This window comes from Dendropsophus ebraccatus, chromosome 11, assembly GCF_027789765.1.
Source record: "Dendropsophus ebraccatus isolate aDenEbr1 chromosome 11, aDenEbr1.pat, whole genome shotgun sequence".
Taxonomy (NCBI): Eukaryota; Metazoa; Chordata; class Amphibia; order Anura; family Hylidae; genus Dendropsophus; species Dendropsophus ebraccatus.
The window spans coordinates 200,313-226,027 of record NC_091464.1 but is presented as its reverse complement, the minus strand read 5'-3'; the positions used below and the strand labels follow the sequence as shown (position 1 = coordinate 226,027).

The 25,715-nt window shown below is 48.1% G+C and overlaps 2 protein-coding genes across 4 annotated transcripts in view; both read left to right on the top strand.

Moving 5' to 3' along the window:
* DCAF6 (DDB1 and CUL4 associated factor 6) overlaps positions 1 to 4,293 on the top strand; it is a 413,552-nt gene extending 409,259 nt beyond the window's left edge. For all 3 annotated transcript variants that reach the window (XM_069944434.1, XM_069944435.1, XM_069944436.1), the window contains one exon: positions 4,128 to 4,293. In XM_069944434.1, coding sequence (XP_069800535.1) covers positions 4,128 to 4,171 — 44 coding nt within the window. In that variant the 3' untranslated portion in view covers positions 4,172 to 4,293. The remainder of the gene's footprint in view (positions 1 to 4,127) is intronic.
* Positions 4,294 to 18,791: 14,498 nt separating this feature from the next.
* Positions 18,792 to 23,414, top strand: ZNHIT3 (zinc finger HIT-type containing 3). The gene is made up of 5 exons (XM_069945895.1): positions 18,792 to 18,927; positions 21,788 to 21,819; positions 22,119 to 22,190; positions 22,559 to 22,621; positions 22,978 to 23,414. Exons 1-5 carry the CDS (start codon positions 18,857 to 18,859, stop codon positions 23,148 to 23,150), a joined length of 411 nt encoding a protein of 136 aa, XP_069801996.1. The 5' UTR covers positions 18,792 to 18,856; the 3' UTR covers positions 23,151 to 23,414.
* Positions 23,415 to 25,715: the final 2,301 nt, after the last annotated feature.

The following is a 25,715-nucleotide window of genomic DNA, read 5'->3' as shown; positions in this document are numbered from 1 at the left end:
GCCAGGACTTACATAGGGAGAGAGGAGCCTGCCCGCCAGGCCTTACATAGGGAGAGAGGAGCCTGCCCGCCAGGTATTACATAGGGAGAGAGGAGCCTGCCCGCCAGGCCTTACATAGGGAGAGAGGAGCCTGCCCGCCAGGTTTTACATAGGGAGAGAGGAGCCTGCCCGCCAGGGATTACATAGGGAGAGAGGAGCCTGCCCGCCAGGTATTACATAGGGAGAGAGGAGCCTGCCCGGTATTACATAGGGAGAGAGGAGCCTGCCCGCCAGGTATTACATAGGGAGAGAGGAGCCTGCCCGCCAGGTATTACATAGAGAGGAGCCTGCCCGCCAGGTATTACATAGGGAGAGAGGAGCCTGCCCGCCAGGGATTACATAGGGAGAGAGGAGCCTGCCCGCCGGGTATTACATAGGGAGAGAGGAGCCTGCCTGCCAGGTATTACATAGGGAGAGAGGAGCCTGCCCGCCAGGTATTACATAGGGAGAGAGGAGCCTGCCCGCCAGGTATTACATAGGGAGAGAGGAGCCTGCCCGCCAGGAGCTTACATAGGGAGAGAGGAGCCTGCCCGCCAGGTATTACATAGGGAGAGAGGAGCCTGCCCGCCAGAGCTTACATAGGGAGAGAGGAGCCTGCCCGCCAGGTATTACATAGGGAGAGAGGAGCCTGCCCGCCAGGTATTACATAGAGAGGAGCCTGCCCGCCAGGTATTACATAGGGAGAGAGGAGCCTGCCCGCCAGGGATTACATAGGGAGAGAGGAGCCTGCCCGCCGGGTATTACATAGGGAGAGAGGAGCCTGCCTGCCAGAGCTTACATAGGGAGAGAGGAGCCTGCCCGCCAGGTATTACATAGGGAGAGAGGAGCCTGCCCGCCAGGTATTACATAGGGAGAGAGGAGCCTGCCTGCCAGAGCTTACATAGGGAGAGAGGAGCCTGCCCGCCAGGTATTACATAGGGAGAGAGGAGCCTGCCCGCCAGGGATTACATAGGGAGAGAGGAGCCTGCCCGCCAGGTATTACATAGGGAGAGAGGAGCCTGCCTGCCAGAGCTTACATAGGGAGAGAGGAGCCTGCCCGCCAGGTATTACATAGGGAGAGAGGAGCCTGCCCGCCAGGTATTACATAGGGAGAGAGGAGCCTGCCCGCCAGGTATTACATAGGGAGAGAGGAGCCTGCCCGCCAGGCCTTACATAGGGAGAGAGGAGCCTGCCCGCCAGGTTTTACATAGGGAGAGAGGAGCCTGCCCGCCAGGGATTACATAGGGAGAGAGGAGCCTGCCCGCCAGGTATTACATAGGGAGAGAGGAGCCTGCCTGCCAGAGCTTACATAGGGAGAGAGGAGCCTGCCCGCCAGGTATTACATAGGGACAGAGGAGCCTGCCCGCCAGGTATTACATAGAGAGGAGCCTGCCCGCCAGGTATTACATAGGAAGAGAGGAGCCTGCCCGCCAGGTATTACATAGGGAGAGAGGAGCCTGCCCGCCAGGGATTACATAGGGAGAGAGGAGCCTGCCCGCCGGGTATTACATAGGGAGAGAGGAGCCTGCCTGCCAGAGCTTACATAGGGAGAGAGGAGCCTGCCCGCCAGGTATTACATAGGGAGAGAGGAGCCTGCCCGCCAGGCCTTACATAGGGAGAGAGGAGCCTGCCCGCCAGGTATTACATAGGGAGAGAGGAGCCTGCCCGCCAGGGATTACATAGGGAGAGAGGAGCCTGCCCGCCAGGTATTACATAGGGAGAGAGGAGCCTGCCTGCCAGAGCTTACATAGGGAGAGAGGAGCCTGCCCACCAGGTATTACATAGGGAGAGAGGAGCCTGCCCGCCAGGTATTACATAGGGAGAGAGGAGCCTGCCCGCCAGGTATTACATAGGGAGAAAGGAGCCTGCCTGCCAGGACTTACATAGGGAGAGAGGAGCCTGCCCGCCAGGCCTTACATAGGGAGAGAGGAGCCTGCCCGCCAGGTATTACATAGGGAGAGAGGAGCCTGCCCGCCAGGGATTACATAGGGAGAGAGGAGCCTGCCCGCCAGGTATTACATAGGGAGAGAGGAGCCTGCCTGCCAGAGCTTACATAGGGAGAGAGGAGCCTGCCCGCCAGGTATTACATAGGGAGAGAGGAGCCTGCCCGCCAGGTATTACATAGGGAGAGAGGAGCCTGCCCGCCAGGTATTACTTAGGGAGAGAGGAGCCTGCCCGCCAGGTATTACATAGAGAGAGAGGAGCCTGCCCGCCAGGTATTACATAGGGAGAGAGGAGCCTGCCCGCCAGGTATTACATAGGGAGAGAGGAGCCTGCCCGCCAGGTATTACTTAGGGAGAGAGGAGCCTGCCCGCCAGGTATTACTTAGGGAGAGAGGAGCCTGCCCGCCAGGTATCATATAGGGAGAGAGGAGCCTGCCCGCCAGGTATTACATAGGGAGAGAGGAGCCTGCCCGCCAGGTATTACATAGGGAGAGAGGAGCTGCCTGCCAGGTATTACATAGGGAGAGAGGAGCCTGCCCGCCAGGTATTACATAGGGAGAGAGGAGCCTGCCCACCAGGTATTACATAGGGAGAGAGGACCCTGCCCGCCAGGTATTACATAGGGAGAGAGGAGCCTGCCTGCCAGGTATTACATAGGGAGAGAGGAGCCTGCCCGCCAGGTATTACATAGAGAGGAGCCTGCCCGCCAGGTATTACATAGGGAGAGAGGAGCCTGCCTGCCAGGTATTACATAGGGAGAGAGGAGCCTGCCCGCCAGGTATTACATAGGGAGAGAGGACCCTGCCCGCCAGGTATTACATAGGGAGAGAGGAGCCTGCCTGCCAGGTATTACATAGGGAGAGAGGAGCCTGCCCGCCAGGTATTACATAGAGAGGAGCCTGCCTGCCAGGTATTACATAGGGAGAGAGGAGCCTGCCTGCCAGGTATTACATAGGGAGAGAGGAGCCTGCCCGCCAGGTATTACATAGGGAGAGAGGAGCCTGCCCGCCAGGTATTACATAGGGAGAGAGGAGCCTGCCCGCCAGGGATTACATAGGGAGAGAGGAGCCTGCCTGCCAGGTGTTACATAGGGAGAGAGGAGCCTGCCCGCCAGGTATTACATAGGGAGAGAGGAGCCTGCCTGCCAGGTGTTACATAGGGAGAGAGGAGCCTGCCCGCCAGGTATTACATAGGGAGAGAGGAGCCTGCCCGCCAGGTATTACATATGGAGAGAGGAGCCTGCCCGCCAGGGATTACATAGGGAGAGAGAGGAGCCTGCCCGCCAGGTGTTACATAGGGAGAGAGGAGCCTGCCCGCCAGGTATTACATAGGGAGAGAGGAGCCTGCCTGCCAGGTGTTACATAGGGAGAGAGGAGCCTGCCCGCCAGGTATTACATAGGGAGAGAGGAGCCTGCCTGCCAGGTGTTACATAGGGAGAGAGGAGCCTGCCCGCCAGGTATTACATAGGGAGAGAGGAGCCTGCCTGCCAGGTGTTACATAGGGAGAGAGGAGCCTGCCCGCCAGGTATTACATAGGGAGAGAGGAGCCTGCCTGCCAGGTGTTACATAGGGAGAGAGGAGCCTGCCCGCCAGGTATTACATAGGGAGAGAGGAGCCTGCCCGCCAGGTATTACATATGGAGAGAGGAGCCTGCCTGCCAGGTGTTACATAGGGAGAGAGGAGCCTGCCCGCCAGGGGTTACATAGGGAGAGAGGAGCCTGCCCGCCAGGGGTTACATGGGGAGAGAGGAGCCTGCCCGCCAGCTATTACATAGGGAGAGAGGAGCCTGCCCGCCAGGGGTTACATAGGGAGAGAGGACCCTGCCCGCCAGGTATTACATAGGGAGAGAGGAGCCTGCCCACCAGGTATTACATAGGGAGAGAGGAGCCTGCCCCCCAGGTATTACATAGGGAGAGAGGAGCCTGCCCGCCAGGTATTACATAGGGAGAGAGGAGCCTGCCCGCCAGGTGTTACATAGGGAGAGAGGAGCCTGCCCGCCAGGTGTTACATAGAGAGAGGAGATATAGCATTACCTCCAGTATGTACTGCATGTCCTGTGTATACGCCGGTGTGTGATATATAACTCCCTATAGAAGTGCCGTCTATCGCTCGGTAGTTACCATAGAAATTAGCTGATTTACTCAGATTTTCTTTTTCTTCTTCACAGACAGAGCAGAACAAAGAGCAGAGAACGTCCCAGAGGAGGAGTGAGGGGTCGGCGGCCGGTGGACATGTACAGCCTTTCTTATCACAGCAGGAATATTTTCCCTCAGAGTTTTATTCTTTATTGTAAAGTTCAGAGAATGTATTAAAGTTTCACCATTTATCTTCTATTTCACAAGTTTCTTCCCTTCTTTCTGTTGAATCTGGGCAGCAGTGTCATCCTGCCGTCCTAAGGAACCATTTATTTTGTTCTCTAGACTGGATAGAATACACTGGTTCGTGCCAGACATACAGCAGCTGATAAGTACTGGTAGACTGGAGATTTTTATGTAATTTACACATCTTATACCTTTCTGACACCAGATGATGTGAACTTATTTTTTGTGCCTTAGTATATATTTGTGTCCTTAATAGAATACAATCCTGAGGTGAGGTATCTAAGCCAGTGCATACACTCTCCTTAAAATGGTGGGTGTCTTTTAATTCTTCTAATTTAAAGTCACTGTGTTTTTTTGGTTTTTTTTTAGTCCAGGCAATTTTAAGAAACTTTTTAATTGGGTTTATTGCCATTATCTGCATTCAGAAAGACTTTCCCCAGCCCCCCCCCCCCCCACTCACCCACTGCTCATTATCAGGAAATCTCAACTCTTTTACATCAGTTGGGTCCTGTGAAGAGGGGAGGGGGGAGATTAGTCACCAGCATAGCCCAGAGAACAAAGGATTACACAGTGGGAGCTGTGTGAAAGCCGCTATTCAGAAGTCAGAGAGGTTAGTGCTGACTTCAGAGGAGATAGCCCGGTGATGTAGCTGTAAATTAACTCTTTTGATGTCTCATCTCCCTCCACCCCTCCCCTCTCTATAGACAACCATGAAGTCAGGGGGAGAGCTTCAAACTACATTTCATGATAGAAATACATTTTTCCCTAATAAACCCAATTACAAAGTTTCTTAAAGGGGTATTCCCCCCAAGAGGTAAAAATTTTAAATGCTCCCAAACCAATCTGTTCTTACCCACCAAGTCCCCTTGAGTATTTTGAACCATCTCCTGTCTTTCTAGCTGCCGCTGTTCCTGAGTTACAAGTTTTTCGAAATGCCTTTCTCTATCCAAGATGGCATCAGCCTGGAAACTACAAATCCCATCATGCATTGCTTCTCCCTGATTGGTCCATGAAGCAGAGCTGATGATGATATAATTCTAAGAGCTTTAGCAGAACACTATGCTGAGAATTGTAGTTCCTCAGCAGTTATTAGCAATAAGATCCTGCTCTGCAGTCATATTACTGATAGCTGCTGAGGAACTACAACTCCCAGCACAGTGAACTGTATTAGATGCACTAGGAGGAGGTGCTGGCTGGGAGGGGGGTGTTTATGCTACTGGCTACAGCTACCACTGCTGTCTGGGAGCCCCTCGTGTCGGGGGGCAGTGCTGGCGATCAGGCCTGAGGCTGGCTATAGCTGGAGGTGCTATGCAGGGGGACACAGGGTTGGGGGTGGATGAGGAGAGACTGGGCAAAGCTGCAGCACCTGATGGCTGACTCCTCTGCCCCGACCCTGGTGGGATGAGCGATCAGCCATGGATAAGGAGAGACTGGGCAAAGCTGCAGCCCCTGATGGCTGACTACTCTGCCCCAACCCTGGTGGGTGGGGGGGGGGGGTAGTATGGATGAGGAGAGACTGGGCAAAGCTGCAGCCCCTGATGGCTGACTCCTCTGCCCCGTCCCTGGTGGGTGTGGTGGGGGCGGGGGGGGTATTAGTATGGATAAGGAGAGACTGGGCAAAGCTGCAGCCCCTGATGGCTGACTCCTCTGCCCCGACCCTGGTGGGTGGGGGGGGGGGGGTGGGGGGGGGGAGTATGGATGGGGAGAGACTGGGCAAAGCTGCAGCACCTGATGGCTGACTCTGCCCCGACCCTGGTGGGTGTGGGGGGGGGGGGGGGGTAGTATGGATGAGGAGAGACTGACTCCTCTGCCCCGACCCTGGTGGGTGGTGGTGGGGGGGGGGAGTATGGATGGGGAGAGGAAGGTTAGAGCTGCTTCTGTATAGAGATGCTGTGCAGGAGAAAGCAGCTGCTCATGACATGTGATGAGTGTGACGTTTACTGTGGGCAGGGCTAGCTCTCATTGGTTAGCTAACCCTGCCATGGATCATGTGGCCCCGTCTGGGCTGGAGGGAGGAAAAGAAGAGGAGCGTGACGGAGTGGATTTGCACAGAAGCTGATTTGTTCATCTGACAATCAGTGCAGCAAGCTCAGGAATGGTGCAAGAAAGAAAATAGAAGCATATTCCAGAATGGAGGTAAGTATGCTTCTAGATTTTACTAATAAAAGTTTTGAGGGGAATACCCCTTTAGAATTGCCTGTAATATTGATTTCTGCCAAAAAAATTCTGAATTCACAGACCTTCCTGAAATGCTGGTAAAAAAAAAATCCCAGAAATAAGCCACTTTTTCCCTAAGCCCGACCTGATTAGTGCTGGTATTGTGGGCACAGGTGAATAGAACCAGTTTACCCGCCTCCTCATTCGCTGCCGCCATCTCCATGTCAGCGTCCGTGTAACACAGCAGTCTTTTAGCTCAACCAGTCAGTGGCAGTGGAGCTGACCCATTGGGGGACAGGTGCAGATGGCGGTGGTGGGGTATTTATATGGTTTCCTCTTGGTCCATGTGGTCCCTTTCTTCCAGAGACAGCACTGCTTCAAGTCTCCATTGAAGTGAATGGAGCTTTAATTACAAACCTCAGCTGAGCTGGAGACAAGACCGGTGCTGTCTAGGGATGAGTAATCAGCCGGCTGCCTTCTATGGGCCCGATTACACAAAACGATTGCGTGATGTAATAGAAGACAACGTCAGCTGACATGAACAATGTCGATTAGTCGTTGTCTGTTGTCTTTTTAAAATGTTGAAAGACAAACGACTAAGATAGGAGCGATCTGCTGCCGTCGCTCTTTGGAATAGGAGGCAGCAAACTGCCGCTATCTTCTATGGGCTGCCCCTAGGATTTAGCCATCACCCGGGCAGCGCCCCCCCCCCCCCCCCCCCCCCCCTGCACTCACCCGCTCGCTGACGACGTGCGCAATAGCGGCGGCAGCAGCGAGCACGGGACGAGGAGCTAACAGCGCACGTTTACTCCTCTGCATCGCCCTGGGTAATAGGGGCTTTACTCTGCTCTGGGTGCTTCTCCCTCTTTCCCAGGACTGGATTCAACTTTTCCCATCTCCCAGGGAGGAGCAGCAGCTAATGAGCAGACTGCAGAGATAACTAAGTGCTCATCCCTAGTGCTGTCTCTGGAAGAAAGCAGCCATGTTTTTCTTACACTGGATAATTCCTGTAAGGTCCTTTTACACGGTCCAATATTCACTAATGAGCTCCTGATTGGCTGTGTCAAAGTGCCATGTATATAAATAGGAATGATAGCGATCATACAGCCGCGTGATTGGTCCTGCCTTGTGGGGGGCTGTAAGCAAGTGCCCAGAACACCCCTATAATCTCAGGATTCGTGCAATGTAAGGCCATGTTCCCAGTGTGTATAACACCGTCCGGGACACAGAACGACCAGTGTCTCTGTTGAATTGGGATGCAGGCGCATCCGTGTGCGTCCGCATCCCAATTCACCGCTGCACACAATGGGACATCTATAGGTATCTATACATGGAATTTATACCCATTTATAGGTATTTATATAGAACTTATATACATCTGTAGCTATACATCTATAGGTATCTATACATGGGATATATATATATATACATGGGAATGTACTGTACCACTGTCCTCTCTAATGTACTGTACCACTGTCCTCTAATGTACTGTACCACTGTCCCCTCTAATGTACTGTACCACTGTCCTCTCTAATGTACTGTATCACTGTCCTCTAATGTACTGTACTACCATCCTCTAATGTACTGTACCACTGTCCCCTCTAATGTACTGTACCACTGTCCCCTCTAATGTACTGTACCACTGTCCCCTCTAATGTACTGTACCACTGTCCCCTCTAATGTACTGTACCACTGTCCTCTAATGTACTGTACCATTGTCCTCTAATGTACTGTACCACTGTCCTCTCTAATGTACTGTACCACTGTCCTCTCTAATGTACTGTACCACTGTCCTCTCTAATGTACTGTACCACTGTCCCCTCTAATGTACTGTACCACTGTCCTCTCTAATGTACTGTACCACTGTCCCCTCTAATGTACTGTATCACTGTCCTCTCTAATGTACTGTACCACTGTCCTCTAATGTACTGTATCACTGTCCTCTAATGTACTGTATCACTGTCCTCTCTAATGTACTGTACCACTGTCCTCTAATGTACTGTATCACTGTCCTCTCTAATGTACTGTACCACTGTCCTCTAATGTACTGTACCACTGTCCCCTCTAATGTACTGTACCACTGTCCCCTCTAATGTACTGTACCACTGTCCTCTAATGTACTGTACCATTGTCCTCTAATGTACTGTACCACTGTCCTCTCTAATGTACTGTACCACTGTCCTCTCTAATGTACTGTACCACTGTCCTCTCTAATGTACTGTACCACTGTCCCCTCTAATGTACTGTACCACTGTCCTCTCTAATGTACTGTACCACTGTCCTCTAATGTACTGTACCACTGTCCCCTCTAATGTACTGTACCGATGTCCCCTCTAATGTACTGTACCACTGTCCTCTCTAATGTACTGTACCACTGTCCCCTCTAATGTACTGTACCACTGTCCCCTCTAATGTACTGTACCACTGTCCCCTCTAATGAACTGTATCACTGTCCCCTCTAATGTACTGTACCACTGTCCTCTAATGTACTGTACCACTGTCCCCTCTAATGTACTGTATCACTGTCCTCTCTAATGTACTGTACCACTGTCCTCTAATGTACTGTATCACTGTCCTCTAATGTACTGTACCACTGTCCCCTCTAATGTACTGTACCACTGTCCCCTCTAATGTACTGTATCACTGTCCTCTCTAATGTACTGTACCACTGTCCTCTAATGTACTGTATCACTGTCCTCTAATGTACTGTACCACTGTCCCCTCTAATGTACTGTACCACTGTCCCCTCTAATGTACTGTATCACTGTCCTCTCTAATGTACTGTACCACTGTCCTCTAATGTACTGTACCACTGTCCCCTCTAATGTACTGTATCACTGTCCCCTCTAATGTACTGTACCACTGTCCTCCTCTAATGTACTGTACCACTGTCCTCTAATGTACTGTACCATTGTCCTCTCTAATGTACTGTACCACTGTCCTCTCTAATGTACTGTACCACTGTCCTCTCTAATGTATTGTACCACTGTCCTCTAATGTACTGTACCACTGTCCTCCTCTAATGTACTGCACCACTGTCCTCTCTAATGTACTGTACCACTGTCCTCTAATGTACTGTACCACTGTCCCCTCTAATGTACTGTACCACTGTCCTCTCTAATGTACTGTACCACTGTCCTCTAATGTACTGTACCACTGTCCTCTAATGTACTGTACCACTGTCCTCTCTAATGTACTGTATCACTGTCCTCTAATGTACTGTACCACTGTCCTCTCTAATGTACTGTACCACTGTCCCCTCTAATGTACTGTACCACTGTCCCCTCTAATGTACTGTACCACTGTCCTCTAATGTACTGTATCACTGTCCCCTCTAAATGTACTGTATCACTGTCCTCTAATGTACTGTACTACCGTCCCCTCTAATGTACTGTACCACTGTCCTCTCTAATGTACTGTACCACTGTCCTCTAATGTACTGTACCACTGTCCTCTAATGTACTGTACCACTGTCCTCTCTAATGTACTGTATCACTGTCCTCTAATGTACTGTACCACTGTCCTCTCTAATGTACTGTACCACTGTCCCCTCTAATGTACTGTACCACTGTCCCCTCTAATGTACTGTACCACTGTCCTCTAATGTACTGTATCACTGTCCCCTCTAAATGTACTGTATCACTGTCCTCTAATGTACTGTACTACCGTCCCCTCTAATGTACTGTATCACTGTCCCCTCTAATGTACTGTACCACTGTCCTCCTCTAATGTACTGTATCACTGTCCTCTAATGTACTGTACCACTGTCCCCTCTAATGTACTGTACCACTGTCCCCTCTAATGTACTGTATCACTGTCCTCTCTAATGTACTGTACCACTGTCCTCTAATGTACTGTACCACTGTCCCCTCTAATGTACTGTATCACTGTCCCCTCTAATGTACTGTACCACTGTCCTCCTCTAATGTACTGTACCACTGTCCTCTAATGTACTGTACCATTGTCCTCTCTAATGTACTGTACCACTGTCCTCTCTAATGTACTGTACCACTGTCCTCTCTAATGTATTGTACCACTGTCCTCTAATGTACTGTACCACTGTCCTCCTCTAATGTACTGCACCACTGTCCTCTCTAATGTACTGTACCACTGTCCTCTAATGTACTGTACCACTGTCCCCTCTAATGTACTGTACCACTGTCCTCTCTAATGTACTGTACCACTGTCCTCTAATGTACTGTACCACTGTCCTCTAATGTACTGTACCACTGTCCTCTCTAATGTACTGTATCACTGTCCTCTAATGTACTGTACCACTGTCCTCTCTAATGTACTGTACCACTGTCCCCTCTAATGTACTGTACCACTGTCCCCTCTAATGTACTGTACCACTGTCCTCTAATGTACTGTATCACTGTCCCCTCTAAATGTACTGTATCACTGTCCTCTAATGTACTGTACTACCGTCCCCTCTAATGTACTGTACCACTGTCCCCTCTAATGTACTGTACCACTGTCTTCTAATGTACTGTACCACTGTCCTCTCTAATGTACTGTACCACTGTCCTCTAATGTACTGTACCACTGTCCTCTCTAATGTACTGTACCACTGTCCTTCCCTAATGTACTGTATCACTGTCCCCTCTAATGTACTGTACCACTGTCCTCCTCTAATGTACTGTACCACTGTCCTCTAATGTACTGTACCATTGTCCTCTCTAATGTACTGTACCACTGTCCTCTCTAATGTATTGTACCACTGTCCTCTAATGTACTGTACCACTGTCCTCCTCTAATGTACTGCACCACTGTCCTCTCTAATGTACTGTACCACTGTCCTCTAATGTACTGTACCACTGTCCCCTCTAATGTACTGTACCACTGTCCTCTCTAATGTACTGTACCACTGTCCTCTAATGTACTGTACCACTGTCCTCTAATGTACTGTACCACTGTCCTCTCTAATGTACTGTATCACTGTCCTCTAATGTACTGTACCACTGTCCTCTCTAATGTACTGTACCACTGTCCCCTCTAATGTACTGTACCACTGTCCCCTCTAATGTACTGTACCACTGTCCTCTAATGTACTGTATCACTGTCCCCTCTAAATGTACTGTATCACTGTCCTCTAATGTACTGTACTACCGTCCCCTCTAATGTACTGTACCACTGTCCCCTCTAATGTACTGTACCACTGTCTTCTAATGTACTGTACCACTGTCCTCTCTAATGTACTGTACCACTGTCCTCTAATGTACTGTACCACTGTCCTCTCTAATGTACTGTACCACTGTCCTTCCCTAATGTACTGTACCACTGTCCCCTCTAATGTACTGTACCACTGTCCCCTCTAATGTACTGTACCACTGTCCCCTCTAATGTACTGTACCACTGTCCCCTCTAATGTACTGTACCACTGTCCTCTCTAATGTACTGTACCACTGTCCTCTAATGTACTGTATCACTGTCCTCTAATGTACTGTACCACTGTCCCCTCTAATGTACTGTACCACTGTCCCCTCTAATGTACTGTATCACTGTCCTCTCTAATGTACTGTACCACTGTCCTCTAATGTACTGTACCACTGTCCCCTCTAATGTACTGTATCACTGTCCCCTCTAATGTACTGTACCACTGTCCTCCTCTAATGTACTGTACCACTGTCCTCTAATGTACTGTACCATTGTCCTCTCTAATGTACTGTACCACTGTCCCCTCTAATGTACTGTACCACTGTCCCCTCTAATGTACTGTACCACTGTCCTCTAATGTACTGTATCACTGTCCCCTCTAAATGTACTGTATCACTGTCCTCTAATGTACTGTACTACCGTCCCCTCTAATGTACTGTACCACTGTCCCCTCTAATGTACTGTACCACTGTCTTCTAATGTACTGTACCACTGTCCTCTCTAATGTACTGTACCACTGTCCTCTAATGTACTGTACCACTGTCCTCTCTAATGTACTGTACCACTGTCCTTCCCTAATGTACTGTACCACTGTCCCCTCTAATGTACTGTACCACTGTCCCCTCTAATGTACTGTACCACTGTCCCCTCTAATGTACTGTACCACTGTCCCCTCTAATGTACTGTACCACTGTCCTCTCTAATGTACTGTACCACTGTCCTCTAATGTACTGTACCACTGTCCTCTAATGTACTGTACCACTGTCCCCTCTAATGTACTGTACCACTGTCCCCTCTAATGTACTGTATCACTGTCCTCTCTAATGTACTGTATCACTGTCCTCTCTAATGTACTGTACCACTGTCCTCTAATGTACTGTACCACTGTCCCCTCTAATGTACTGTATCACTGTCCCCTCTAATGTACTGTACCACTGTCCTCCTCTAATGTACTGTACCACTGTCCTCTAATGTACTGTACCATTGTCCTCTCTAATGTACTGTACCACTGTCCTCTCAAATGTACTGTACCACTGTCCTCTCTAATGTATTGTACCACTGTCCTCTAATGTACTGTACCACTGTCCTCCTCTAATGTACTGCACCACTGTCCTCTCTAATGTACTGTACCACTGTCCTCTAATGTACTGTACCACTGTCCTCTAATGTACTGTACCACTGTCCTCTAATGTACTGTACCACTGTCCTCTCTAATGTACTGTACCACTGTCCCCTCTAATGTACTGTACCACTGTCCCCTCTAATGTACTGTACCACTGTCCTCTAATGTACTGTACCACTGTCCTCTCTAATGTACTGTACCACTGGCCTCTAATGTACTGTACCACTGTCCTCTAATGTACTGTACCACTGTCCTCTCTAATGTACTGTATCACTGTCCTCTAATGTACTGTACCACTGTCCTCTCTAATGTACTGTACCACTGTCCCCTCTAATGTACTGTACCACTGTCCCCTCTAATGTACTGTACCACTGTCCCCTCTAATGTACTGTACCACTGTCCTCTCTAATGTACTGTACCACTGTCCTCTCTAATGTACTGTATCACTGTCCTCTAATGTACTGTACCACTGTCCTCTCTAATGTACTGTACCACTGTCCCCTCTAATGTACTGTACCACTGTCCCCTCTAATGTACTGTACCACTGTCCTCTCTAATGTACTGTACCACTGTCCTCTAATGTACTGTATCACTGTCCCCTCTAATGTACTGTACCACTGTCCTCTCTAATGTACTGTATCACTGTCCTCTAATGTACTGTACTACCGTCCCCTCTAATGTACTGTACCACTGTCCCCTCTAATGTACTGTACCACTGTCCCCTCTAATGTACTGTACCACTGTCTTCTAATGTACTGTACCACTGTCCTCTCTAATGTACTGTACCACTGTCCCCTCTAATGTACTGTACCACTGTCCTCTCTAATGTACTGTACCACTGTCCTCTAATGTACTGTACCATTGTCCTCTCTAATGTACTGTACCACTGTCCTCTCTAATGTACAGTACCAGTACCGTACATTGTGTGACCATAGTAGGAGATAGTATAAAGGTTGTATTACACAACACAATAATGGGGGAGAAGTGAGCACTGACCTGTCAGTTCAGCGATTGCTTCCCCCTTGGTCCCGGCTTGCTGCCTGTGCTATTACACGTACAGGAGTGGGGGCTGGATGATTATCAGACTGCCCATTAAAGTCAGGGGTGGTCTGCTGCCACCACCGCTTCTATTGCACAAAACGATTGTAAACGATATCACCTGTGATACTACCTGATGGGTATAATGATATATCACGTGTGATACTACCTGATGAGTATAATGATATATCACCTGTCATACTACCTAATGGGTATAATGATATATATCACCTGTGATACTACCTGATGGGTATAATGATATATCACCTGTCATACTACCTAATGGGTATAATGATATATCACCTGTCATACTACCTGATGGGTATAATGATATATCACCTGTCATACTACTTGATGGGTATAATGATATATCACCTGTCATACTACCTGATGAGTATAGTTATATATCACCTGTCATACTACCTGATGGGTATAATGATATATCACCTGTCATACTACCTGATGGGTATAATGATATATCACGTGTGATACTACCTGATGGGTATAATGATATATCACCTGTCATACTACCTAATGGGTATAATGATATATCACCTGTCATACTACCTGATGAGTATAGTTATATATCATTATACCCATCAGGTAGTATCACACGTGATATATCATTATACCCATCAGGTAGTATGACAGGTGATATATCATTATACCCATCAGGTAGTATGACAGGTGATATATAACTATACTCATCAGGTAGTATGACAGGTGATATATCATTATACCCATCAAGTAGTATGACAGGTGATATATCATTATACCCATCAGGTAGTATGACAGGTGATATATCATTATACCCATTAGGTAGTATGACAGGTGATATATCATTATACCCATCAGGTAGTATGACAGGTGATATATCATTATACCCATCAGGTAGTATCACAGATGATATATCATTATACCCATCAGGTAGTATGACAGGTGATATATCATTATACCCATCAGGTAGTATGACAGGTGATATACACAACATTGCCTCCAGCTATATGGGTTCGGCTCCAGTATTTTCAGAGGCTGAAGTTGCAGAGGAACTTGCCCGTTTAAAGCTGAATAAGGCGATGGGTCCAGATGGGATCCATCCCAGGGTTCTTAAAGAACTCAGATCTGTGATTGCTGCCCCCCTGACAGATCTGTATAACCAATCCCTGCTAACAGGAGATGTCCCGGATGATTGGAGAACAGCCAATGTTATACCAATCCACAAGAAGGGGAATAGAGAAGAGCCCAGTAACTACAGGCCAGTGAGCCTGACATCTGTAGTAGTGAAAATGATGGAAACTCTTCTAAAAAAGAAGATAATGGATCACCTAAGAATCAACAATTTGATGGATCCAAACCAGCATGGCTTTACTGAGGGCCGATCATGTCAGACTAATCTCATTGATTTCTTTGATTATGCCACAAAAGTGCTGGATGAAGGTGGTGCTGTGGATATCGGCTATCTGGACTTCAGCAAAGACGCAGATACAGGTCCCCATAAAGAGCTGATAGAGAAGTTGGAGAAAATTGGACTAAATCCCTGGATAGTTCAGTGGATTTGTGGTTGGCTGAAGGAGAGATATCAGAGGGTTGTTGTTAATGGTGTATATTCTGAGCAGAGACTGGTTACATGTGGTGTGCCACAAGGGTCTGTTCTGGGTACTATTCTTTTTAATATGTTTGTAAGTGACATAGGAGAAGGGTTGGTAGGTAAAGTTTGTCTGTTTGCTGACGACACAAAAGTGTGCAATAGGGTGGATATTCCTGGAGGTGTCAGTAATATGGAAAATGATTTAGCTTTGCTAGATACGTGGTCCAAACAGTGGAAATTGAAGTTCAACGTTTCCAAATGTAAAATAATGCACTTGGGGAGGAGGAATCCTCTATCCGAGTATCACATCAGCAGTACTGTGGTGGAAAAGACTTCAGAAGAGAAGGATTTAGGGGTAATGATTTCTGAAAGCCTTAAAATGAGTCACCAGTGCAACCAGGCGGTGGGGAAAGCAAATCGTATGCTGGGGTGTATATATATATATAATGGTATGCTGGGCTGTATATATATATATATATATATATATATATATATAATGGTATGCTGGGCTGTATATATATATATATATATATATATATATATATATATTGGTATGCTGGGCTGTATAGCTAGAGGTATAACCAGTAGGAAGAGGGAGATTGTGATCCCGCTGTATAGAGATCTGGTGAGGCCACATCTGGAATACTGTGTACAGTTCTGGAGACCTCATCTAAAAAAGGACATTGATAAAATAGAACGGGTCCAAAGACGTCTACAAAAATGGTGGAGGGTGTGAGGCATAAACCATATCAGGAAAGACTTAAGGATTTGAATCTGTATAGTCTGGAGGAAAGACGGGAAAGGGGGGACATGATTGAAACCTTTAAGTATGTTAAGGGACTAAATAAGGTTCAAGAGGGAAGTGTTTTTAGTAAAAAACTGAGCTCAAGAACAAGAGGAGACAGTGAGAGGTTACTGGGGGAAAGATCAGAAGCAATGTAAGAAAATATTATTTTACTGAAAGAGTAGTAGATACCTGGAACAAACTTCCAGCAGAGGTGGTTGGTAAATCTACAATAACAGAATTTAAACACGCCTGGGATAGACATATATCTATCCTAAGATAATAAGGAAGAAAATACTAAAAGGGCCGACTAGATGGACCCAGTGGTCTTTTTCTGCCGACAATCTTCTATGTTTCTATGAATATAACTATACTCATCAGGTAGTATGACAGGTGATATATCATTATACCCATCAGGTAGTATGACAGGTGATATATCATTATACCCATCAGGTAGTATGACAGGTTATATATCATTATACCCATCAGGTAGTATGACAGGTGATATATCATTATACCCATCAGGTAGTATGACAGGTGATATATCATTATACCCATCAGGTAGTATGACAGGTTATATATCATTATACCCATCAGGTAGTATGACAGGTGATATATCATTATACCCATCAGGTAGTATGACAGGTGATATATCATTATACCCATCAGGTAGTATGACAGGTGATATATCATTATACCCATCAGGTAGTATCACAGGTGATATATCATTATACCCATCAGGTAGTATCACAGGTGATGTATAACTATACTCATCAGGTAGTATCACAGGTGATATATAACTATACTCATCAGGTAGTATGACAGGTGATATATCATTATACCCATCAGGTAGTATGACAGGTGATATATCATTATACCCATCAGGTAGTATCACAGGTGATATATCATTATACCCATCAGGTAGTATCACAGGTGATGTATAACTATACTCATCAGGTAGTATCACAGGTGATATATAATTATACCCATCAGGTAGTATGACAGGTGATATATCATTATACTCATCAGGTAGTATGACAGGTGATATATCATTATACCCATCAGGTAGTATGACAGGTGATATATAACTATACTCATCAGGTAGTATGACAGGTGATATATCACCTGTGATACTACCTGATGAGTATAGTTATACATCACCTGTGATACTACCTGATGGGTATAATGATATATCACCTGTGATACTAGCTGATGGGTATAATTATATATCACCTGTGATACTACCTGATGGGTATAACTATATATCACCTGTGATACTACCTGATGGGTATAATGATATCACCTGTGATACTACCTGATGGGTACAATGATATCACCTGTGATACTACCTGATGGGTATAATGATATATCACCTGTCATACTACCTGATGGGTATAATGATATATCACCTGTGATACTACCTGATGGGTATAATGATATATATCACCTGTCATACTACCTGATGAGTATAGTTATATATCAGCTGTGATACTACCTGATGGGTATAATGATATATCACCTGTCATACTACCTGATGAGTATAATGATATATATCACCTGTGATACTACCTGATGAGTATAGTTATATATCACCTGTGATACTACCTGATGGGTATAATGATATCACCTGTGATACTACCTGATGGGTATAATGATATCACCTGTGATACTACCTGATGGGTATAATGATATATCACCTGTGATACTACCTGATGGGTATAATGATATATCACCTGTCATACTACCTGATGAGTATAGTTATACATCACCTGTCATACTACCTGATGAGTATAGTTATACATCACCTGTCATACTACCTGATGAGTATAGTTATATATCACCTGTGATACTACCTGATGAGTATAGTTATATATCACCTGTCATACTACCTGATGAGTATAATGATATATCACCTGTCATACTACCTGATGGGTATAATGATATATCACCTGTCATACTACCTGATGGGTATAATGATATATCACCTGTGATACTACCTGATGGGTATAATGATATATATCACCTGTGATACTACCTGATGAGTATAGTTATATATCACCTGTCATACTACCTGATGGGTATAATGATATATCACCTGTCATACTACCTGATGGGTATAATGATATATCACCTGTCATACTACCTGATGGGTATAATGATATATCACCTGTCATACTACCTGATGGGTATAGTTATATCATGAGGAGAGGAGTTGGGAGGCGCTGCTCTCTACAGATGAGCTGTGACTGGGCAGAATGGAGAATGATCTTGACGTGACAGGAGAACACTGGTTATTTTGCCCTCGACTGTGCCTGATAGGGGGAGGAGCACCGGGGCACGTGACCCTTTAGCGCTGCATCTCCCCGGCTATGACTGAGCGGAACTAGTGAAATCACGTGACGCCTAACAGCTACGACCGAGCGGAGGGCGGGACTAGCGCCGTGACGTCTCATTCTTACCGGAAGTTACTCTGTTGTCATGGGGCACGTGTTTCCGGTGTTTTATAGAGATGGAGGACACGTGCTGTGTGTGCGCTGTGAGAACTGATAAGTATCGCTGTCCGGGCTGCAGACTCCGATAGTAAGTAATGAATGTGCCACATCCCCGGCCCCCCCAATGTGTGTGTATGGGGGCGCCCCTCTCTGTGTGTACGATGGGGGGGGCGCCCCTCTCTGTGTGTATGGGGGGCGCCCCTCTCTGTGTGTACTATGGGGGGCGCCCCTCTCTGTGTGTATGATGGGGGGGGCGCCCCTCTCTGTGTGTATGGGGGGTGCCCTCTCTGTGTGTACGATGGGGGGTGCCCTCTCTGTGTGTACGATGGGGGGGCGCCCCTCTCTGTGTGTACGATGGGGGGTGCCCTCTCTGTGTGTATGGGTGGCGCCCCTCTCTGTGTGTACGATGGGGGGGGCGCCCCTCTCTGTGTGTACGATGGGGGGGGGGGCGCCCCACTCTGTGTGTACGAGGGGGGGGGGCGCCCCTCTCTGTGTGTACGATGGGGGGGGGGCGCCCCTCTCTGTGTGTACGATGGGGGGGGGCGCCCCTCTCTGTGTGTACGATGGGGGGGGGCGCCCCTCTCTGTGTGTACGATGGGGGGGGGCGCCCCTCTCTGTGTGTACGATGGGGGGGGGCGCCCCTCTCTGTGTGTACGATGGGGGGGGGGCGCCCTTCTCTGTGTGTACGATGGGGGGGGCGCCCCTCTCTGTGTGTACGATGGGGGGGGCGCCCCTCTCTGTGTGTACGATGGGGGGGGCGCCCCTCTGTGTGTGTATGATGGGGGGGGGGGCGCCCCTCTGTGTGTGTATGATGGGGGGGGGGCGCCCCTCTCTGTGTGTATGATGGGGGGGGCGTCCCTCTCTGTGTGTACGATGGGGGGGGCGTCCCTCTCTGTGTGTACGATGGGGGGCGTCCCTCTCTGTGTGTACGATGGGGGGGGCGTCCCTCTCTGTGTGTACGATGGGGGGGGCGCCCCTCTCTGTGTGTACGATGGGGGGGGCGCCCCTCTCTGTGTGTACGATGGGGGGGGCGCCCCTCTCTGTGTGTATGATGGGGGGCGCCCCTCTCTGTGTGTACGATGGGGGGGGGCGCCCCTCTCCGTGTGTACGATGGGGGGGCGCCCCTCTCTCTCTTGTGTATGATGGGGGGGGCGCCCCTCTCTGTGTGTACGATGGGGGAAGCGCCCCTCTCTGTGTGTACGATGGGGGGGGCGCCCCCCCCATCGTACACACAGAGAGGGGCGCCCCCCCCATCGTACACACAGAGAGGGGCGCCCCCCCCATCGTACACACAGAGAGGGGCGCTTCCCCCAGTTTAAACACAATGTAAGAAACCAACCACTGCCTCATATTGTATTTATGGTAAAGGGAACCAATGACGCAGAAAATCAATGTAAAGCTAAGGATACGTGCTGGTAGATCACCCAGCACACTTCCCAAATATGCCCCTGTAACCTCTGTGCCCCCCTCAATTAGACAGTATTCTTACTTTGTTCAGGTCACGCGCTGTATGTAAATTTTTGGTAAGTAGTCAAGGTGGGCGTATGTAGTCACGGTCCGGGGGCGTATGTAGTCACGGTCCGGGGGCGTATGTAGTCACGGTCAGGGGCTGTAATCACGCCCAGAGGGGCGTGATTCGGAGGCTTGCGGTCCAGTGACGTTATCCGGCGGCTTGCGTTCCGCGTCGCGGCCGCGCCGACGTCTTCGGGAACCCGCGCATGCGCAGTACGTCAGCGTCGTCTCCCGCTGTACTGCGCATGACGAACATAGCCTCGAACTCACTTATCGCCGGAGATCGTCGCTGGAGGCTGTGTTTCACCTGTTGGGCTCACCTCAATAACTCTTTCTGCAGAAATTTGGTATTCCTCATCAGTTCTTTCTTCACTGCCACCAATGATAATCCCCCTTATCATTGGTGGCAGTGGGGGGGTTAATCGTTGGTGTCAGTGGGGACCTGCAAATAAAATCATTGGTGTCAGGGAGAGTTTGCAAAGTAAATCATTGGTGGCAGTGAAGAAAGAACTGATGAGGAATACCAAATTTCTGCAGAAAGAGTTATTGAGGTGAGCCCAACAGGTGAAACACAGCCTCCAGCGACGATCTCCGGCGATAAGTGAGTTCGAGGCTATGTCCGTCATGCGCAGTACAGCGGGAGACGACGCTGACGTACTGCGCATGCGCGGGTTCCCGAAGACGTCGGCACGACGCGGAACGCAAGCCGCCGGATAACGTCACTGGACCGCAAGCCTCCGAATCATGCCCCTCTGGGCGTGATTACAGCCCCTGACCGTGACTACATACGCCCCCGGACCGTGACTACATACGCCCACCTTGACTACTTACCAAAATTTACATACAGCGCGTGACCTGAACAAATTAAGAATACTGTCTAATTGAGGGGGGCACAGAGGTTACAGGGGCATATTTGGGAAGTGTGCTGGGTGATCTACCAGCACGTATCCTTAGCTTTACATTGATTTTCTGCGTGATTGGTTCCCTTTAACTAGATATGTTGTATGTATTGTATGCGTGTAAACTGTATGTGTTATATGTGTAGTATGTATTGTGTGTATGTGTAGTATGTATTGTGTGTATGTGTAGTATGTATTGTGTGTATGTGTAATATGTATTGTGTGTGTGTGTGTGTAGTCTGTATTGTGTGTAGTCTGTATTGTGTGTATGTGTAGTCTGTATGTCTAGTCTGTATGTGTAGTATGTATTGTGTGTGTGTGTGTAGTCTGTATTGTGTGTATGTGTAGTCTGTATGTCTAGTCTGTATGTGTAGTATGTATTGTGTGTGTGTGTGTAGTCTGTATTGTGTGTGTGTGTGTGTGTAGTCTGTATTGTGTGTGTGTGTGTGTGTGTAGTCGGTATTGTGTGTATGTCTAGTCTGTATGTGTAGTATGGAGCTGCAGTCCATTTACTCCATATTCTCTCTTTCTCCTCAGTTGCTCCCTTGGCTGCAGTAAGAAACATGCAGGTAATCTTCTCTTTATTCCTTTGTGTCTGCGCACATGGCACGTGTATGAAACCGGTACAGTGCAGGGGTATCTGCCGCCCATGGTAAAGCGCAGCCAGCCACAGTGTGATGCAGAATTCTTATAGGTTGTAGCCTGTGTGAGGGCTGGGTGGAGACGAAACCTATAAAACTAAGAAGGAACAATAAAGCCAGACAAAACAAATAACTAAAGGCCAATGATCAGGATTATCCGCTGCACATGGCATGTGTATGGAGATGAGTCATTGATGCCAATAATGACGCTCTCATTTCTGTTATAGAAGGATGCCTTCCCAAAGAAACCAGCACTTCACCATGTAGAACCATTCCCCCAGACATGCTGCCAACCAAAGGTACAATAATCATCTATTATCTAAAGCCCCGGACATTTATCCCATTTCCTGGGACGGAGATATCCTTGTCAGAAGCTTGGCGCACAGAGAGGAGTCCGACGCCTATAGAGAATGACGGCTCCATTTCTCTATGGTCATCGGACCCCTCTCTGCAGCGTGCGTGTCGGGCTTCTGACAAGGATATCTCTGTCCTGGGACTTGGCGAGATGGGATAAATATCCGGGGCTCTAGCGGGGGGTCGGGCAGCCTTCACCCCGACACGGGGAGGGGGGGTGGTGACAGGTTCTATTTAAATAATTGGATATTGTGAGATTTTACCTCTTCTGGTTTCTGTATACTGATGAGAAACATTTTAAATCTTTTCCTAGATAATTTCCCAGAAGACAGTGATGACTTGGATGCTGTTCCTTTGCAGAAGCTGCTACTTTTAGGTATTTCTGCAATTTCCATCTTAAATTATCATCTAGAACTTGTTGATTGTTACTGTGTGTCCATGTAAACATTTTAGACAAAATTTTATCAAGTATGTGTAAATTATTACTAGGAATAATACTCTAATAATGAGTTTAATTTGATAAATGGTTTCTGTCCTGAATAAGTGAGCTTGCTGGGGACGGTGTACACAAGTCCTGAGAGAATGTGTCCGCTGACCCCAGCAACCAATCGCAGCTCACTTATTCAGCTCTTCAGGACAGAAGCTAGTTTTCCAATTCAACTCACTTTACTTTGTTTTTAAATTATTACAATCTGAGAATAAGTTCTAGTATCATGGAGCAATATCTTGCAGGCAAATCAGAAGAGCTGAAGGATCTACTACAGAATCCCCATCTGCGCCAGCTGCTCCGGACACTCGACCAGACAGCGAAAAAAGCTGAGACGCTAAGACAGTTTATGCAAGAACCGCTGTTTGTAGAATTTGCTGACTTGTCGCTGTCACTTCTAGATGCAGAGGAAAAATAGAACCTCTTAAAATGATTAAGGGAAGCTTCACACGTACCATATCGCAGCAGATTTGAGGCTGTGTTCATTCATTTAGTCAAATCTGCTGCGGATCCGCAGCGGATTTTTTGCTGCGATACGGTACGTGTGAAGCCATCCTCCTTAAGGAATATTTATATCTAAAGTCATTTAATGTGTAGAACACAACAGGTTTAATTAGGTGTCATTTAGAAAACCTGCCTATTTCTCTTAAAGGGAACCAATCACACTAAAATTGGCCATAAAGCTAAGGAAACATGCTGGTACATCAGCCAGGGTACTGGGTCCTGGGCCGGCCCCGGCGCTGTAATCACGCTCCTCTGGGCGTGTGTGGAAAGCTCCGCATGGTGACGTCATTAGGGGGGGGCGGCATTGCATGTCGGCCACGCCGACGTCTTTACTAAGCTGCGCATGCGCAGTGCAGCCGGAGAAGTTGCTGCTGTTCTGCGCCTGCGCTGCAAAGTACAGCAGCGGTTTCACCCACAGTACATGCAATGCAGCCCCCCCCCTAATGACGTCACCATGCGGAGCCCAGAGGAGCGTGATTACAGCGCCGGAGCCGGCCCAGGACCCAGTGACTACTTGAAGAAGCCCCCGCCCACCGTGACTACTTAGATGGTAATTTACATAGAGCGCGGGAGACTGTTATACTAACTTTGCGGGCTGTATGTACATGGGACGGAGGGTACAGGGGGATGGTTAGGAAGTGTGCTGGCTGATGTACCAGCACGTTTCCTTAGCTTTATGGCCAATTTTAGTGTGATTGGTTCCCTTTAAAGTGACTGTACTACCAGGCCCAGGCCGAAGCACTGCAGGCGGCCGACCCACCCTTAGTGGGAGGAAACCCCCGCCCCTCTATGATAGGGTTCCATTGATTCTAAAGGAGTCATGTTGTGGAGGGGCTGGAGTTTCTTCCCACTAAGGGTAGGTCGGCCGCCTCCAGTGCTTCGGCCTGGTGGTACAGTCACTTTAATGCGCGGCTCTTTTTCTTCTGTAACTTTGGCCTTGTCACAATTCTCTCTGAGCTCCTTGGGTTCCTTAGACCTCCTGATTCTCATGTGCACTGTGAGGTGTGTGCCTGGACTCCAAGGAAGGAAGGAGGAATTTAATGTCACTTTAATGAGTGTCACACCAAATGCTCTGAATACTGTGAGATTTCAGCTTTTCTGGTTTAATAAATTTGCTAAAATATCCCCCCCCCCAATTATTTTTCTTTCCAAGATGCTGAGCATTAATGAGCAACAAATGAACTTTTTACAACTTAACATTTGCAATAAAACAAAGTGAAAAATGTAAGACTTTCTATACCCACTGTACATAGACAGACATACAATAAAGCCACATTTCAAAGTGAGATTAGTGTTACATCACCTGCAGCAATACTGTTAACTTGACATAGATAAAGCATAATAAACCGTTATATATAAGGCAGATAACAGGAACTTACTGCATCAATAATACATAAAATACTCAGCACTTTTCATCAAATTATTGCCACACCCCGGGGGAGATTAATCAGTGATACCGACTCAGTCACCCCTAGCAACCAATCAGATTCCAAAGAGTCTGTGAGGAATAAAAGGTGGAACCTGATTGGTTGCTAAGGGAAACAGAGCCAGTGTCACTTTACACCATGTCTGATAAGTCTCCCCCTAGTGCTGGCAGAAAAGCCCCACCACTAGTCATTGGATGACAGATCTCTCCTATCACTGTGAAAGAAGAACCGGTGCCAAGATGTTTGTGTAGATGCAGAACTGCAGTGTGTACAGAGACCAAGTCATAGCTCTCATGTCATGTCATAGCTCTCATGTCATGGCATAGCTCTCATGTCATGGCATAGCTCTCATGTCATAGCTCTCATATCATGGCATAGCTCTCATGTCATGTCGTAGCTCTCATGTCATGGCATAGCTCTCATGGCATAGCTCTCATGTCATAGCTCTCATATCATGGCATAGCTCTCATGTCATGGCATAGCTCTCATGCTTTTGCCTCCAGCTTTTCACACAGTGCAAAATGGTTATTCATTGGTTGATTGCATCTTAGATATGGCCAACAAAAGGAGTGATGGGACGCCATGAAACTTTGCATGAGCCCTCCCTCTGGCAGGTGGGGGCACTGGGGGGGGGGGGGCAATTAGAGCTTGGGCAGTTGGGGGTAACTAGGGCAGGAGGGCAGTGCAGACCCCCTGATTCTGCTGTACAGCTCCAGCACCCGCAGTGATGCTACCACCTCTGCCCCCCTCACCGAAACCCAGCTGTCCCTGCAGCCTCCTCCAGAGACCAGGGACCTCTGGCGTGCCGCTATGTGGGGGCAGGTCAGGGGCAGCTCTGCTCCTTCAGAAATCCCCCAGAACAATGCGGCCACTAGTGTCTCCATACAGGTGTCATGACTAGGCTTGATCGAACAGCGGGAAAAGCCTAGCCTAGGTAATGGGTTATTTCCCAGAATTCCAGGGGATCGTCGGGCTGTCTCCTCCTTCCGCACGGACCGGGAAGGCTTCAGCACTCAAATAAGGAAGGTTCGGCAAAGTTCGAGTTCGATAGA

Bases quoted from the DNA above. Each gene is read 5' to 3' on its own strand.
- ZNHIT3 (XM_069945895.1), top strand. From the start codon at position 18,857: ATGGAGGACACGTGCTGTGTGTGCGCTGTGAGAACTGATAAGTATCGC. The intron at 18,928-21,787 runs GTAAGTAATGAA...CTTTCTCCTCAG, and splicing joins CCGGGCTGCAGACTCCGATA to TTGCTCCCTTGGCTGCAGTA. The intron at 22,191-22,558 runs GTACAATAATCA...ATCTTTTCCTAG, and splicing joins AGACATGCTGCCAACCAAAG to ATAATTTCCCAGAAGACAGT.